Source organism: Pelophylax lessonae, assembly GCF_965119305.1.
Source record: "Pelophylax lessonae genome assembly, chromosome: 2".
Classification (NCBI taxonomy): Eukaryota; Metazoa; Chordata; class Amphibia; order Anura; family Ranidae; genus Pelophylax; species Pelophylax lessonae.
The window spans coordinates 136,742,820-136,760,910 of record NC_138769.1 but is presented as its reverse complement, the minus strand read 5'-3'; the positions used below and the strand labels follow the sequence as shown (position 1 = coordinate 136,760,910).

The 18,091-nt window shown below is 47.1% G+C and overlaps 1 protein-coding gene across 1 annotated transcript in view; it reads right to left on the bottom strand.

Moving 5' to 3' along the window:
- The window catches only part of KIAA0753, a 100,306-nt gene that overhangs the window by 10,204 nt on the left and 72,011 nt on the right, over nucleotides 1-18,091 (bottom strand). Inside the window, exons 11-14 of the mRNA XM_082245419.1 lie at nucleotides 17,788-17,857; nucleotides 16,030-16,179; nucleotides 15,587-15,665; nucleotides 15,362-15,482 (exon numbers count right to left, since the gene is read on the bottom strand). Of these exons, the coding sequence (XP_082101545.1) occupies nucleotides 15,362-15,482; nucleotides 15,587-15,665; nucleotides 16,030-16,179; nucleotides 17,788-17,857 (420 nt within the window). The remainder of the gene's footprint in view (nucleotides 1-15,361; nucleotides 15,483-15,586; nucleotides 15,666-16,029; nucleotides 16,180-17,787; nucleotides 17,858-18,091) is intronic.

Below are 18,091 nucleotides of genomic sequence, written 5' to 3'. Positions count from 1 at the left end.
GAACGAAACAGACCAAGTAACCTCTCTAATTTAGTGCAGCATGCAAGTAGACAAGCACAGACCCGATGGCCAATAAACCTGTCTTGATGCACATGACACTGTCTATAACAGTGGCAGAACTATCAGGGTCGCAGCAGTCGCGCTGGCGACCGGGCCCTGGAGTTCCGCCACTGTGGGGGGGGGGGGGCCCGCTGGCCTCCGTTCTCACCGCGGGGGACCCGTCTGCGCCTGCCAGTTTTGGATGTGCTACTGCCGTGAGCAAGTGCCTCACTCACTCACTCCTGTCCGAGTCAGTCAGAATCAGATCGTTGCGCGGCAGGGGGGGGGGGAGGAGGATGTTGTGGCCGGCTGCTAAGATGAATGAGAGAGCCAGCCAATACATGTAGAAAGCAGGGAGTAGAGAGGCGGAGTTTGACAGACGCTGAAGGGCTGAAGGAGAGTCAGCTGACCAGAAGGGGATGGAGCTCTCCTTTCTGCGAGGAGACTCTGGTATGTGACTCAAAAGTCACACCACTGATCCCAACCCACCATTGCTGCCTCTTACTGATCCCACACTACAGATTTCATCCCTATCCTCCCCATCACTTCTAAAACATAGATCCTTGGTGGTGGGGGGATGGGATCAATAAGAGGCAGAGGTGGTGGAGGATGGCACCACCACTAATCCCACCCCTCCTCACACACTGACCCCCCCCCCCCACTACCATCACTGATCCCCCCCCCCTCACCACTATCACTGATCCCACCCCCACCAATTATCCCACCCCCCACCGCCGCCACTTATCCCACCCCCATCACTGCCCCTTATCCAACCCCCATCACTGCCACTGATCCCACCACCATCGCCGCCACTGATCCCAGCCCCTCCTTACCATCGCCGCCACTGATCCCACCCCCTCCTTACCATCGCCGCCACTGATTACACCTCCATTACCTTTGATGATCCCACCACCATCGCCTCCACTGATCCTACCCCCATTACCCGCCACTGATCCCACCCCCCTTCCGCCATCGCCGCCACTGATCCCAGCCCCTGCCACCATCGCCGCCACTGATCCCCCCTACCACCCCCCTCCCTACCATCGCCCCTACTGATCCCACCCCCCTACCATCGCCCCTACTGATCCCACCCCCCCTTCCTACCATCGCCCCTACTGATCCCACCCCCTACCATCGCCCCTACTGATCCCACCCCCCCTACCTACCATCGCCCCTACTGATCCCTCCCCCCCTCCCTACCATTGCCCCTACTGTGTAAAAATCATGCTTTTTTTTGGGGGGGGGGGAGGGGGGGCCTTCATGATTTCTTGCACCTGGGCCCTGAAATCTAGTTACACCTCTGGTCTATAACTTCAGATATGGAAGATGTTCAGAAAATGGCAGCTGACATTAAAAGCATGAGTTGCCCAAAAACAGTCTGAAGTTAGTAAAAAGGAATTAAGCAGTTTGTTTTTAAGGTGACCTTGCTACACAGGCTGCCAGAAGGTACATTCTGGCCACGTCTTTGCATGGTACAGACACAAACAGTAATAATTTTGTAGATATCGGTAGAAAACATTTTTAAGTAAATTAAATTAGTCATGTATCCAGAAACCTACATACTCATGTATTCTACATAAAAGATTAAAAAATAAATAACAAAAATCACCTAAATGTATATATATATATATATATATATATATATATATATAATACATATATAAATGATACATATAAGAGTTACAAGGTGTGTCCAGAAAGTTATTAGAAATAAATATAAAAAACATATTTTATTGAAAAATTATACATCGAACATAGTCTCCTTTAAGGTATGCAGCTTGTGAGAGTGTACACAATGTTCGTAGCAATTTTTCCATTCTTCAAAGCATCCTTTAAAGTGTTTAGTGGGGTGGCATTCAGAGCCTGCGTAGTCGCTCTTTGGATGATATCCACACTACCAAAATGGTGTCCTTTCAAACACCTTCTTCATCTTTGGGAATATGAAAAGTCACAAGGAGCCAAGTTGTGGCTGGAGGATGGATGAGGAAGCACAGTGATGTGTTTTTCAGCCAAAAACTCAACCAGCCAGAGCACTGTCACTCGGTGCATTGTTGGGATGAAGGATCCAAGTTGAGCCAAACTCGGACGCACAGGAAAAACTCTTTCTCAAGTGACCAAGAACTTCCAGGTAAAATCTTTGATTCAGTGTTTGACCAGTAGGTACAAATTCCTTATAGAGAATTCCATGTAAATAAAAAAAACAAAGAAAAAAAACAATGACCATTGATTGGAGCTTTCTTGGGGCGAGGAGAGGTGGGAACTTTGTTTCTTCATCTCGGTATTGTACTCAAGCACCTAGGATTCATCTCCCGTGATCACTTGACTCAAAAAAAAAAAAAATCAGGCTCTCTTTCTAAACAGACCAACAGGTGTGTCATGACTTAATGAACTGACTCGGTACTTCCGGTTCCCTCTGCAATCATTCTAAAAGTGAGCCATTGGCCATGGTTGAGAACACACCTCAATGCATCCACATTCTGTTACGTTTTTGACAAAGAGGGGCATCCTGATGGTTGTTCGTTTTCAAGCACCTTCTTGTCCATCCTTAAAAGCCTGGTGTCATTAGGACTAAGAGAAAACTGTAAGTGCAGAAGAAGCGCAGTTTCTCCATAAGCTTTCCTCACCATTTCCAAAGTTTCTGAAGCACGTTTACCCAATTTCACACAAAAAAGTTGATCGTTGTTCAAAACTCGCTTGCATTTTTCTTAATACGAGGCACTTGAACAGAGTCTCATAAAACAAAAAGAAGATCTTGACTGAGAGGGCCACTGTTCAGTGTTGTAACCTATACCTGGCACCCTAACCCCTAAGTGATCTTGCCAAGCTTCTCCCTTTACCGAGCCCTTTTCCAGCATGGGAACTTCATTCTCATTATATTCTGGACACACCTCTATGATTCCATCTAACATGTTGCAAAAGGTATTTTATTGAAGGTGTGATTTAACCACGCAGAACTCAAATGTCAGCTGAAGTTGGCCTTTAACCACTTACCGACCGCCCACCGCAAATGTACGTCACTACTTTGACGCTAAATATCGTGGTTATGGCAGCAGATAGCCATTTTTCAAAACGGCGGGCGATCGGCTTTCAGTTAAGGGTGGTCCCAGCGATCATCCTCATGGTGCGGCGGAAGAGGTGCCCCAGCCCCCCCCCCCCCCCCTCCAGCCGTGTCCCAGCCCTTTTCCCCGCTTACCGGACCCGCCGGCAGCGGGGAAAACAATCCGGTCCCGGATCCTCTTAGACAGGAAGTGGAGTGAGGACAAGATGGCCCTCACTCGACTCTATGGTCTTGGAGGACCAGAGCGACGTCAAACGTCGTTGCCTTGCAACCAGCTTAAAGAGCCGATTTTTTTTAACCATTTTTTTTTTTTTAGTGTACTTGTGAGATCTGAGGACTTTTTGACCCCAGATCGCACAATAAAGAGGTCCTGTCATGGCTATTTCTATTACAAGGAATGTTAAAATGTTTTTTTTTTTTTTTTTTAAGCGGTGTAAAAATCAAAAATAATAAATAAAGTAAATAGGAAAAAAAATTTAAAAATTAAAAGAGATCTGTCGCTGTTAGCTCACACGCAGAAGTGAGCGCATACGGAAGCCCCGCCCACATATGTAAATAGGGTTCAAACCACACATGTGAGGTATCGCCGCGATCGTTAGAGCAAGGGCAATAATTTGAGCCCTTCTCTGTAACTCTAAGCTTGTAACCTGTAAAAAATTTTTAAAGTGTCGCCTATGGGATTTTTAAGTACCAAAGTTTGTCGCCATTCCATGAACGTGCGCAATTCTGAAGCATGACATGTTGGGTATCTTTTTACTCGATGTAACATTATCTTCCACATTGTAGAAAAAAATTGGCTAACTTTACGGTTTTCTTATTTTATAATTCAAAAAAGTGAATTTTTTCCAAAAAATATTGCGTTTGGAAGACCGCTGCGCAAATACAGTGTGATAAAAAATATTGCAACGATCTCGTTTATTCTTTAGGGTCTCTGCTAAAAAAAAAAAAAAAATAAATAAATTATATATATATATATATATATATATATATATATATATATATATATATATATATATATATAATGTTTGGGGGTTCTAAGTAGTTTTCTAGCAAAAGAAAAAAGGTTTTTGGTTGTAAATGCCAAGTGTCAAAAATAGGCCCGGTCTTAAAGTGGTTAAGAGATTGAGGTGACACTGGCAGCCATAAGTTCCTGGCAGACTGGAGCGTACAAATGACAAAAATAAATAAATAAAAATGGATTTTTGTAAAATCTTACCGTAAAATCCTTTTCTCTTAAGCTCATTGACAGAAGTAGTCCTCGTTGATTAATAACAACTCGGGTTATACTGCCCTCTACAGGAGTAGGACTAGACAGGAAAGAAAACGTTCTGGCCACACCCTAGGGGCAGTCCGAGAGGGTATATCCTCTCACTTCCTGCTACAGCAAATCAGTTATGTCACAAAGCAGTGTTTAGAGAATTTAACCCAACCCAACTCAAAAACAGAGGGGCGGGTACTACGTCTGTCAATGAGCTTAAGAGAAAAGGATTTTACGGTAAGATTTTACAAAAATCCATTTTTCTCTGTCGCTCATTGACAGACGTAGTCCTCGTTGATTAATAACAACTCGGGACGTCCCAAAGCAGTACCACAAATGAGGGGTGGGATAACAGAAATCAAAATCCAGAAGGCCCAACCGGAGCCAACCAGAAGCATCAAGGACTCATTGAGCAAAAAGATGAGACCTAAGTGAAAAACCCAACAAACCCTTGAGGTAGACCAACAGTCTCCTCAGATTGCGGCCTGCAGAACCTTGCGGCCAAAAGAGGCATCTGACGATGCCATCACATAAACTTTATAAAATGATGTAAAGGTATAAACCGACAATCAAGTCATCGCCTTGAAAACCTGGATCGCTGACGCCTGATGGCGGAAGACCCAGGAAACACTAGGCGCCCGAGTAGAGTGCACCTTAACAGGGAACGGAGGATTCCGACCCTTAATAGAATAAGCCTGTACCACCGTCTGACTGGTCCATCTAGATATGGTCGTGGCAGACACAGGCAACCCCCTTCTAGGGCTATCCGTGATCACAAAAAGTGAGTCCGTCTTACGAAACAAGTTCGTAGTAGTCAAGTGTACCCTGATTGTCTGAACCCCATCCAAGGAGTGTAATGCAAACTCCCAAGGATGGCTAGTCTTAGGACACGGGGAAGGTAACACAATATTTTTATTCAGATGAAAACTCTGAAAACCACTTTAGGAAGGAAGGATGGATTAGGAAGAAGAACCACCTTATCCCTATGAACCACCAGATATGGGGAACGACAAGATAATGCGGCCAGTTCTGACACCCTGCGTGCAGAAGTAATGGCCACCAAGAAGGCCACCTTCTGGGATAATGTAAGCAAGGGAATCTCCCTAATATCTTCAAAGAGAAGTTTCTGAAGAACTGACCACACTAAATTAAGATCCCAGGCGGTAAGGGTGAACGCACTGGCGGAGCCAGATGTCGCACCCCCTGGATGAAATTCCACACCAAGGAATGATTAGCCAAAGGTTTCTGAAAGAAGATTGCTAACGCTGAAACCTGACCTTTGATAGTGCTCAAGGACAGTTTCTGCTCAACCCCTTGTTGCAGACAGACCAAGATTCGGGTCACCGAATAGGTATGTGGGGGAAATCCAAGAGATTCACACCACGCCATATAAGACTTCCACGTGCTGGAAGTCGCTTTCCTTGCTTTAACTAGAGGTAGGAATAACTGAAGCTGACACTCCCTTGTCCTTCAGTACCTGGGTCTCAATGGCCAGGCCATTAAGCCAGCGATTGTAAAGCAAGATGGAAGATCGGTCCCTGAGACCGCAAATCCTCCCTGAGAGAAGTCTCCAAGGAGCGTCCGCGACTAGCCTCACCAAGTCGGCGTACCAGGCTCGACGAGGTCAGTCCGGAATTTCCAGAATAACTGGAATTCCCTCCATCTCTATCCTGCGAAGAAGTTCCCGCAGTAACTTGAGAGGATGGAAGGCATGCCGTAGCTGATACTGCCCCCACGGGGCGATCAGCGTTTCTGCTGCGTCCGCTAGAGGATCGCGGGTGCGAGCTACAAACCTCCGCACCTTCCTGTTGAGGTGAGGTGCCAACAGATCCACATCCGGGGTGCCCCAATGAAGGGACAGCTAGTGAAAAACCTCTGGATGAAGAGGCCATACCCCTTGATCCAGAATCTGACGGCTGAAATAATCTGCCTGCCGATTTCCCACCCCCGGAGTGAACACTGCGGGGAGATCTGGAACAAACCGTTCCGTCCAACGAAAGATGCTAGTCGTTTCGATGGCCACCAGGACACTCTAAGTGCCCCTTTCTTGACATAAGTCACGACCGTGGCATTGTGCGATTGGATCCGAATCGGGCTGCTCTAGAGCTGCTCGGTCCAGTAAATCAGACAAAATCTGATCGCTCTCAGGTCCGATACCCTTATTGGTAACCTGGATACTATCGGAAGGAATGACTTCCCCTGGTTGAGCATCGGAGACTCCCTGGTCCGCTCGCTCAACCGCATCCAATTGTCCAGGGAATCGGAATTCTGATTCCATTAGAAAAGAATCTCCTTCAGGAGAATTCGAGTATGAGACTGGGTATACGGTACTGCCTCTAAGAAGGCCACCATCAGTCCCAGCCAATTTGACGGACAGCAACATCCGAATCGTTGTCTGAACCTTCTGGAGTTTCTCCGCAAGGAGAAACTCTCTTGCCCAGGATGTATCCAACATTAGGCCCAGATAGTTCAGTCTCCTGGTGGGAACCAGGGATGATCTTTGGGAAAGCGAAGAAAACGCTGATGTCCTGCGATGATGGGGATATAAAGATAGGCATCCTAAATGTCTATGGACGCCAGGAAATCCCCCTGATGCAGGGAGGCAACCACTGTTCGGATGGACTCCATCTTTCCCCAAGTCCAGAAATTGGACGCACCTTGCCCTCTTTCCTGGGCATTGTGAACAGGTTCGAATAGAACCCCCTGAAACCGTTCAATGTTAGAAGGGAAGAATCGCACCGGTGGAAGTGATCGAAAACTCGATCCTGTATCCTGACCGCATGACCTCGCGAACCCCTTAGTCAGGGGATCTGGCAAGCCATGGATCCGGAAACCGGTGAAGCCATCCCCCCACCCCAGAGATTGGTAGGGGCGCATCAGGCTGTATTCTTCAGGCTTGGCTGAGCCGGACTTTTTGTTTAGCCGACCAGCGCCCTTTGAAAACCCTCTGAAGGGGGGTGTGGCCGGCAGCCGAGGACGATGGCCGCGTGAGAGTAGAGCTCCGTATCCTTCGGTTCTTCTCCGGCGTGCATAAGCGACAAGGGTAAGCGACACCAGCCTGGTTACCCACCGGAACCCTCTCTCCACACCCGCTGGCCATGAGGAAGCGAAAAAACCACGGGAAGCCCCGCAAACTTACGGACTTTTTTGCCTCAACTAGCACGCCGCGCTCTCAAAATGGCGCCGCGGCCTGCTCGCAGCGCAGCGGGGCTCACGAGTCCCGGGGGGGTGGATTGGCAGGCTCTCCTTCCCAGGCCTCACCATCCCCGGGCTCTGGACATAGGTCTCCCCCGGGTCCCTCTCCATCTGACAGCCCGAAGAAGGCGGCTCCAAGGCGCTCTCCCGACCATCATTATGTGGGGGATAGCAGGGCGGGAGACATTTCCCAGGACAGCACTCTGGAATTTTATGAGCACATCAGAGACTTTCCTACCACGGGGCAGCTTCTCAACGATACCAGAATGAAGGAAATGCTCCTAACCTTCACCGGATCGCTATATAGAGATCTTATGTCCTGTGTTACACATCTCAGAACCGATGTGACAGGCCTGGGAGACCGAGTGGATCATGTGGAGGTAAAGATGGCCGATTTCTCGGTGGCTCATAATGAGCTGGTGGACGCTCACAACGATACATCGGATGAGGTGGAGACACTTAAAGCTAAATTGGCCGACTTGGAGGACAGAAATCGGCGCAACAACATTAAGTTGCGGGGAGTAGCGGAAACTGTTCCTCCTGCTGAACTGCGCTCCTATGTACAGGCTTTCATCATGGCCCTGCTGCCTGACACCTTAGCTGGTGAGGTTATTGTGGATAGAGCTCACCGCCTGCCCAAGCCCCAGCATCTGCCTGAAAAAGTGCCTAGGGATGTCATAGCGAGGATCCATTTCTTTCATGTGAAGGATGACCTCATGAGAATGGCTAGGAAGACATCCCCTCTCCCTGACCCATACCAAGGGATCACTGTGTATGCGGACCTCTCTCAGTACACGATGGCTGCCCGCAAGAAGCTGATTTCATTGACGAAACTTTTCAGGAATAACAAGGTAGTTTACTCGTGGGGGTACCCCACAAAATTGCTTATCGTACGAGAAGGCCGCACTTATGTTATCCGTACAGAGGAGGAGGGATTTCGTCTGGCTAAGACTTGGGGACTATTGCCTGATCCGGAGGCTCCTATGCATGAGTCCAACTCTCCCTCACATTTGGACCCGGAGTGGACCTTGGTAAAGTGATTCTGCAATGCCCCTACGACCGGGGGTTTGTGGCACGGTTGGGGGTGATAATCCTCGCTTTCTCTATGGGCTGGTGTCCAGGAGGGAACTGGAGGGTGGGAGCTGTCCCCCCCCTACCAACTACTTGCGATTGAGTTCGCATGATGGGGTTTACCCCGTGCTCTACCTGTGTCATGTTTTGTGATGTTCTTTGGACTTGTGTTTTTGTTTTCTTTTGTTTTTTCAGCCTCCTTACAAGCACTGACTTGAATGTGGACTTTGGACTTTCCTCATGTGCTCAGTACACTCCCGCAGTAGGGAGGTTTCATGGTTCTGCTCCGATGGACGGATTTACTGGGTATGGTGAGAGTATACTCAGTGACTCCCTGCTTTTTTTTTTTTGATGATCAATTTCTCTTTTATGAAACTAGTCTCATCCTCGGGATGACCCTTGCTCGTTTATATTTTGAATTCTCATGCCACTGAAATGTATTACTTTAAATGCCCATGGATTGAACAGCCCCTTTAAGCGGCGGTCTCTTTGGAGGGAGGCTCGCAGTCTTAGGGGGGATGTTCTGTGTGTGCAGGAGACCCATTTTGCGAAATCTAAACAGCCTAAATGCTCAGATAAACGATACCCCCACATTTTCACGGCTTCTGGGGTGACCAAGCGAAAAGGGGTTTTAATAGCTGTATCTCACTCTGTGGCGTTTCAGCTGCATGACACGATTGTGGATGACGCAGGTCGCTATTTAGTACTCATATGTGACATTAATAATGTCACATATACTATAGTTAACGTATATGCACCTAACCAACGCCAAATCAAATTTCTACGATCACTGGTTAAGAAAGTGGACAGAGTCAAGAGGGGTCTACTCCTATATTGTGGGGATTTCAATTGTATAACTGATGCATCCTTGGACTGTACTCTCCCTCAGAAGCATGCACGAACCACGCTACAGAGGTTCTTGCACACTTCTGATCTCTATGACCTGTGGCGATGTGTCAATTCCACGGAAAGGGACTACACGTATTTCTCGGTACCCCATCAGTCGTACTCCAGACTGGATCTCTTTGTGGCAGACCTGTCGGTGTTGCGTCTGGTGGAGTCCGCCACTATACATACCATTTCCTGGTCTGATCACGCCCCGGTCTCTGTGGTGGCCGCGGAGAAGCACAATGAGGTGCCTGTACATTTGTGGCGGAACAACGTCTCTATTCTCCGGGACCCAGGCCACGGGGAGCGGTTGCGGGGTCAGATTGAGGACTTTTTCCAACATAACGATAGGTCTGACACTGATATTTTTACCTTGTGGTGTGCTCATAAAGCGTATGTTCGGGGCCTGCTCCTACAGCTGGCCTCTAGAGTCAAAAGGGAACGTGCAAAGGTTATGTCCTCTCTCATATCTCGACTTAAGGACTTAGAGACTAGACATAAGGCCTCCCCTACACCTACATTGCTGCTGGAACTCAATGACTGTAGAGCGCAGGTGAGAACTAAATTGCTGGAGGAACACCAATCTTTGCTGTTTCGCTCTAAAGCGCGGTTTTATGCTTCTGGAAATCACGCCGGGTAAAATGTTGGCCAACTATCTTCGGAAGAGGCAACAACAGGCTAAATTATCCTCTTTAAAGGATCCTCACACCTCTCGCACTGTCTATCACCAGTCTGAGATAGCTAATGCCTTTGCTAAGTACTATACCGATCTGTATAATCTGAAGGACGATGCGGCTTCACCGCAACCGTCGGCGGAGAGTATACAGAGGTTCCTGGAAAGATTGAGCCTGCCCAAGGTCTCGGAAGAGATGTTGGCGAGCTTGAATGCCCCTATTACGGAACAGGAAATTGAGATGGCTATTGGTTCTCTGCCTCCTAATAAGTCACCGGGGGCGGATGGCTTTTCAGCCGAGTATTTTAAGACCTTTGGTTCCGTGGTAAAACGCCATACTTAGGCCGGGTGTTTAATGCCGCTATGACTAGATCTTTTTTCCCAGCAGAGATGCTTCAAGCTGTCATAGTGGCGCTGCCAAAACCAGGGAAGTCACCTGATGCTCCACAGAATTTCTGCCCCATATCCTTGCTGAATTCTGATCTGAAGCTTTATGCAAAGATTTGGGCGCAAAGACTAGCGAAGGTCACACCCTTACTAGTGCAAAGTGATCAGGTTTGGATTTGTTACGGGCAGGCAGGCCCCCGATGGAACTAGACGGATGTTTGATCTCCTGTCTGTGGTGGAAAGTCGCAGGGTGCCCTCAGTGTTCCTGACGCTCGATGCGGAAAAAGTGTTTTACAGGGTTCACTGGGGGTACCTAAAGGCGACGTTATCGAAATTTGGGCTTCGGGGTCCTGTCTGCTCGGCCATTTCGGCCTTGTACACTACTCCCTCGGCTAGGGTCTTTACTAGCACAGCTATGTCTGAAACCTTTAGGATCACTAATGGCACCCGCCAGGGGTGTCCTCTGTCTCCCCTGATCTTCTCCCTAGTTATGGAGCCACTGGCGGAGGCCATTCGGAGTGACCCATCCATATTGGGTGTTAGGGTGGGAGACAGGGAACATAAAATAGGGTTATTTGCAGATGACGTCATACTCACTCTGACCTCTCCGCCCTCGTCCTTGCACAACCTGGCTAGGGTGCTGGATGAGTTCGGGGAGGTCTCGTATTACAAATTGAATACTACCGAGTCCCAGTGCCTCCCGATGTATGTCCCCTCTAGAGATCTGGAGGTGTTGAGGACAGAACATCCCTTTCAATGGGCTTCCAAGTCCTTATTATATTTGGGAATACGGTTATCATTTCCAACGGCCTCTACCTACTTGATTAATTATTCTGAATTAACTAGGATAGTGCATCAGGATCTGTCCCACATTGCCCGACACGAATTGTCGTGGATGGGCAAGGTGGCGGCGCTTAAAATGCTGGTACTACCCAAAATTTTGTACTACTTTCGAACGATACCTATAATCGTTCCACAACCTTTCTTTAATGACATGGACAAGCAGTTTAGGAAGTTTTTATGGAACGGGAAAGTACCTCACACTGGCCTCCTACGAATTTCTCATTCCCTCGCTGAGGTGTCCCAACCCTGGTGCCCAACGCTCCCTTACCTATTCCCAGGTCCTGTCCTCCTCCACCCCCTATGGTTTTTTTCTTCTGGCACAACTACGACATTATCACCTGAAGTTCCCGGAATTGCGAGTACAGGTGCCTCAGGAGGTGTGGGAGTACCTCACTTCAGGGAAACCGAGAGCAGGCGGGTTATCTTGGTTCTATAAAGTATTGACGCAACCTAAGGCCCAGTCCAAACTGAAGTGTATGGTAACATGGGAAAGGGACCTTGATGCAGAATATTCTATTGGGGATTGGCAGGCAGCTGTACAATCCTATTTTAAATATACGCACTGCACTAACCACTGGGAGGGGGCTCTTAAACTATTGCATAGGAGCTACCTTACTCCATCCAGACTGGTCCATATGTATGAGGACTCTTCAGATGCTTGCTGGAGGGAATGTGGAGCGAGGGGCACTGTACTCCATACATTTTGGGGATGTAGGAAACTACGGAGCTACTGGGTGGCCATCTACGCCTTGGTGGCCGCGGTTACGGGGCTAAAACTGCCTATGACGCCGACATTGGCCCTACTGAATTTAGGCATACAGTCTGTCCCGAAAGAACATAGGTTCATTCTCTCACATATTCTAACGGCGGCTAGAATTAATGTAGCGGCGGCATGGAGGTCTACCAAAATCCCCACGGTCTATGAAGTCATCACCCGAGTGAAAACAATTCACTCGTATGAAAAAAATTTTTTTAGCTCGGGTAATAATTTCCAAACATTCCAGCAGCAATGGAGAGGGTGGCTAGATAAATACCCTAATTGAGCACGATTACTGTTCACTTGCTTGTAAATTGGTATTGCTGATTGTTTACTGCATACAGGAGGTTTTGTTTGTTTGGACTGTCCAGTTGATAGTCTACTGGTTTTCAACTTTTGAGTGTTATCTACTCCATTCTTGTTATGTATCCTATCACAGCAGAGTCTTCAGGGGCCCGTTCTATCCCATGCTTATGGTTAGCCGGGAGGAAGAGATATAAGGTATGGGATTGGGGCACTAGGGACCCACAGACGCTTAATGTAGATTTGGCTGGGGGGGGTGGGAGCTCGGGGGGCTTGGGCACAGTATGCTCCCGAAGGGGTGCCGAGCTCCTTGGGTATCTCACCTGGATCCTCAGGGGCACCCCGGCTGTATCGCTTGGCACGCACTTGGGGTTCCCTAAGGAATTAGCTAGAACTCTGAGGAGCTCTGTGTAATGTATATACAAGTTGTGATATGAGCTATATTTTCTCATGTTGTATTATTTTGTTCTTTGTAATGCTAACGAAATATGTTATTGTATGTTGAAAACCTTTAATAAAAATTATTGAAAAGAAAACCCTCTGAAGGGGGTTTGGAGGGTTTCGCCTTATCGCCCGCCCTCGCGGAACGAACAAACTCTTTATGAGCAGAAAAGGAAGGTCCTCGTTAGTTACAAGGTCCTTTTATCCTAACAGTCTGTGGCAAGACTGTGCTCTTGCCCCTAGTGAGATCCTTTATAATCTCAACCAAACTAAATGGCAACCACTGGCCTAAGGGTTGACCCTATCAGGGAAAAAATGACGCGGGATTCCGCTTCCACTTTTTCAATCCACCAGATCCCTAAAGGACGCAGCGTCCTCCAACGGGATAACGGTGGCTTTATTTGGAAATTGGTGAGTCCACTACAGGTGGTACAGTCTATCCTTTTAAAGAGGGATTCCTCAAACGGATAGCGCCTAGCCATGCGTTTGGAAATAGCAGGGGTTCGTTTCAAAACGACCCCATTTGGGTAAAGGAAAATCCTTCGCCCTTTTTGGTAGGCTAACAAGTACCAAAAAGGAATCTCAGTCTCAGCTACCTCTGCCGGTGTAAACTCAAGACTAAAGGTTTCCCGGACGGACACAACTAGTGCATCCACCACTCTTGTGCTATGGCGGAGGCAGAAACGTTCTCCTCACTGCTGAGGAGACATTACCTGAGAAAACAGCCCCATAAGAGGGACCTGCAGCTGCACTGACCAGCGCTGAATCCGTATCTGAAGTATCAGATAAAAAATAGGGGTAGGCGGGGGTCGCTTCTTGACCCCCGTCCATGACAGGCCACCTCCACCCGGGATACCAAAGACTCCAAAACTGCCGAAAATGCATTAAAACAAGTGGGGTACTGGAGGGTCCTGCGGCCACCTTGAGGGGATCAGGTGGGGATACATATGCGGCAGGGTCAATGATTATACAAGACATTTGCCAGCGACAAAAAAAAAAAAAAAAAAAATGACAAAGTAAAAAACTTTTTTTTTTTTTTTTTGTAATCCCCCAGCGCAACAGCGCCCCTCAGTGTTACCTGCCTTTTTGGACCCCACAGAGAGAGAGAGACCCCAAGGCTCATCCCTGTTGCACAGAAGTTTTCTATCAGCCTGCTCAGTGCTGTCCTGTTACAGACAGGAAGTCTTTGGCTCTTTTTCCTGGGTAAAGAAACATGCCTTCCGGCGCCTCCCCCTGGCTCCACAAGATGTTTGGTCACCTCAAACATGGCCGCCCCCATGCTGGAGACACGAGGCTATGCCAATATGGCGGCCTCGTGTGATCTGCAAGACAATGGCGGCTGCCTGTTAGGATAGCGGGGGCTAGCAGCGGCCTGCGGGATGCTGTATTCGGCCTAGCGGCCTGCGGGAGTGCATCGGCCCCACAAACTTCACCCTGGATGGTGATAAGCCTGGCCGACGGTACAGGACCCTGGCGGGCCGCATGCGGTCCGTGGGTCATCGGGAGATGCCACAAAACAGTGCTGTGCAGCCCGTGGAAGCTGGAGGAATGGCAATCCGGACTGCAGTACTCAGGCATAGGCATCAGCCTGTGTACCTCTGACAGGTAGGATACCTCTTACTTCAAAAGTAACGCCCCTTTTAGTGCTGCCACTGACTTCAGTCATCCTTACAGACTTACAATGACTTTAGATCGTCAGCTCCCAAACCAAGCCTCCTGGTTATTTTTCACAAAAATCACACTCAAATTGGGGGATCTGTGACTTATTATAGGATAGAGGGGAGATCCATCCTACCATCCCAGAGAGGGGCCCGCGTCCACCACAAACCCGACAGGGGGAGAGGGGGAACATACTACTCACCATACCGGAACCAGGCGGGCGCCAACTCCTGACAGAACCCCTCTCCACCGGGGTGGGGGGGGCTGTCGACCAATATGGATGCCATGACTCTGTTGGTCATTGGCGTCCAGGCGAGACGTTTAACTCGCAAGGTCAGTCCCTGTCCAGTGGGACTATGTCGCGGCCGACCCAGCGCGGAGCTATGGCCTGCACCCGCTCGTAGGCTGAACTGGGGTGACCACTGGATCTCAACATCCAGCCCGTCGCCCAGTTCCAGCTTACTTGCTTGAAGATCTCACAGGAAACTGGAGAAAAGAGCTGTCTAAAAAATCTTTCTAAGAAAAAAATCCTGCCAGGACCGAAGATCCTAGCAAGGCATCTAGGTCCTTACTCCTAACTAGACAGAAAAAAACTGATTTGCTGTAGCAGGAAGTGAGAGGATATACCCTCTGGGACTGCCCCTAGGGTGTGGCCAGAACGTTTTCTTTCCTGTCTAGTCCTACTCCTGTAGAGGGCAGTATAACCCGAGTTGTTATTAATCAACGAGGACTACGTCTGTCAATGAGCGACAGAGAAAAGTTGTTTAAGTGAAATTATCTTCTACTTACTCTCCTTCTACAGGTTCCTCCAGAAACAATTCCACTACAGGTTCCCTTTTCTGTGTAGGCTTTGTGATTATAATGGGATGGGGAGAGCTAGGATTCTTGTCCATGTTTGCAAGTATTCTTTCTGTAATGAGAGACCATCCTAATAAGGTAATATATAACCAAAAGCAAATGTAAATATTTGCATGAATACTGTATGTGAACCAAAAATAAATAATTGCTATTTACCCTTTTCTTCTTGCGCCCAAAAATCTGGGTCTGAATAGACTATCTTGGTATACCTCTGACGAACTGATTCCTGGTGTTTCTAAGATAACCCAGAAAAAACTCAAATTAGTTAAACAGTCAAAGAGATATTCTGGTATCTTAAGCAAAGCCAGATGGAGAAAAATGATTCTGCTGGTCAGACTATAGTTTGGAGAAGACTCAGTATAATGAAGCTTATTATGCTGTGGTGCCCGAGCTAAACACAGACATATTTCATATTCTACTCATGCTGTGAGTGTCCAGTCTGAATTACTAAAATGCAGAAGTAAAAATGAGCTTGGAATAAGAAAAGTTAAGCAAAATCAATGTAAATATATTATGCAAATATTTTCTGTGTAACTCATTAAATGGATAGTATTCAAACAGTGATTACTATAACAGCAATATGGGCTCTTAAATCTTACTTCTATTTCCTCTATTCTCTCAATCATGGCCTCCAAGTTGAAATCATCTTGTGGGATAATGTTGGGATACTCATTTCTATCAAATAAATATAGTTCCCGTAGACTCTCATCTCTCTGCTTCTCCTGTAAGGCATCCTTTTGTCTCTTGGGCTAAAAAGCAAAGCAGACTTCAGCAATAAGTGAATACCCTGAGCAGTTAGTTGATAATGGGCCCCCCAGACAATCCCTAAAATATATTGGAAAGCTACCACAATGCTATTCCCGAAATTAATAGCAATCAGTTAAGATATTTAAGCAGCACAATGGATATTAAAAAAGCTCAGTATTTAACCTGTTCGTAAAATCACAGATTATTAGGTATCCTCCAGACTCCATTCATCCAGAAAGACGATTGTGTTGTTAATGAATAGTTGCTGCCTTGCAAATAGGATACTTCAATGTCTCACTCAAGAGAAATCCAACAAAAATGATCTACCACCCCAAACTAATTATTGCAAAACAGCAGAACAAGTTGTGAAGGTTATAGCCGAACAAATACTCCATTTACTTTTCGATCTTCCTGGTTCTGAAACTTTAAAGCCCAAATCACCTTAAAAAAAAAAAAAACAAACAAGATCACCCAGCATGCTGCCATACTCTCCTCTCTACATTGGAACGACACACAGCATCATTCAACTCACTTCTTGAGAGCCTTCGCCATCATGGACATACCCTCAAGGAGGGTTTGTCATCTTGCAAAATTGGGCTCACAATAAAGGAGAACTCGAAAAAGAAAACACTTTTTTTTTACTGTTTCAGAGGCTAGGAAGGCTGTTAACATGCAATTTAGCTGATCTAAGCAAGATAACTAGAGCAATTTACTGACATTCAAAGATGTTGGCACTGTTCCTCCTTGATCCTGACTTTTCAATGAATCAGGGGCAGGTTAAAGGCAGCTCATTTCCTCTACTCCTCTCCATGCACTGTCTCTGTACAAACATTGGGCTACACACTGATGACATCACTTTCTAGCAAACTAGATTAAAGAGATATTAAACCCAAAATCAAAATGTAATATATTGCAGCTTACCAATCATTATGGCTGCATTAGTTTTCTTGGGCTTTTTTCCCTCCACTTTTAATTAGTGATCTGGTGGGTAACACACATTCTGTATTAAAGTGCCTCCACTCTGGATGAAGGAGCACAGAAGACAGCAGAATTGTCAGTATGGGGGAGGAGAGAGTTAAATGAACTAGCATATTTAAGTACAATAACTAATTGAAGCCAAACCCCAGCTCACACTTTATAATCAGAACAAGCTGACAGGAGGAGAAAGTCGAGAGGACTACTCCTTCACTGTTCAATAAGTAGGCTGGGGATAGTGCACTTACACCACTATATTCCTTAACGGTAACACACAAAAAAACAAAAAAAACAAACAATGGTGATATTCTAACAAAAGAGATGTTGGTACAGAGATCTCCCCCCACTGTGCTATGATGGGGACTGGTCCATTGCCAGAAAACACTGGTCAGTGCTCGCAGCCATTGGTGGAGAGTATAGATCAGATGCCGATCGGCTGCTGATTTTCCAGCATGCTCGTTCAACAGAAGCCAGTCGTAGGACCAGCTTTTGTCAGACAGGCAGCTATACAAACGGGTCGAATGTTAGTCGGTTTCTACTGTACCAGCTGATTTCGGCCAATATTCGGCCCGTGTGTACCCGGCATTAAAGCAACTGTATAAGGTATTTTATCCTTTAGTCCATTTTGTTTTTACCTGTTGTCTTGATGCATTCCTTTCTTCAAGATTGTCCTCCACCAACTCTTTTACTGCATGAACTTCTTCCCTGAATTGCAAACAAAACAAAAAGTATGCTGACTCCCCTAGCACCATGACATACATGTCCTGCAGAGCACACTGTTCAGTAATACACGCATTGTAAATTCAGTCACCCCATATTCCCCAATCCCAACCAGAATCTTGAAGCATAACTTCCACCTCCACCTCAGTGGCAAGGTCACATTATCTCACATCACTATTCAAGTTTTCCCCTTTCCCTAAAATGCTGCATAAAAAGTAC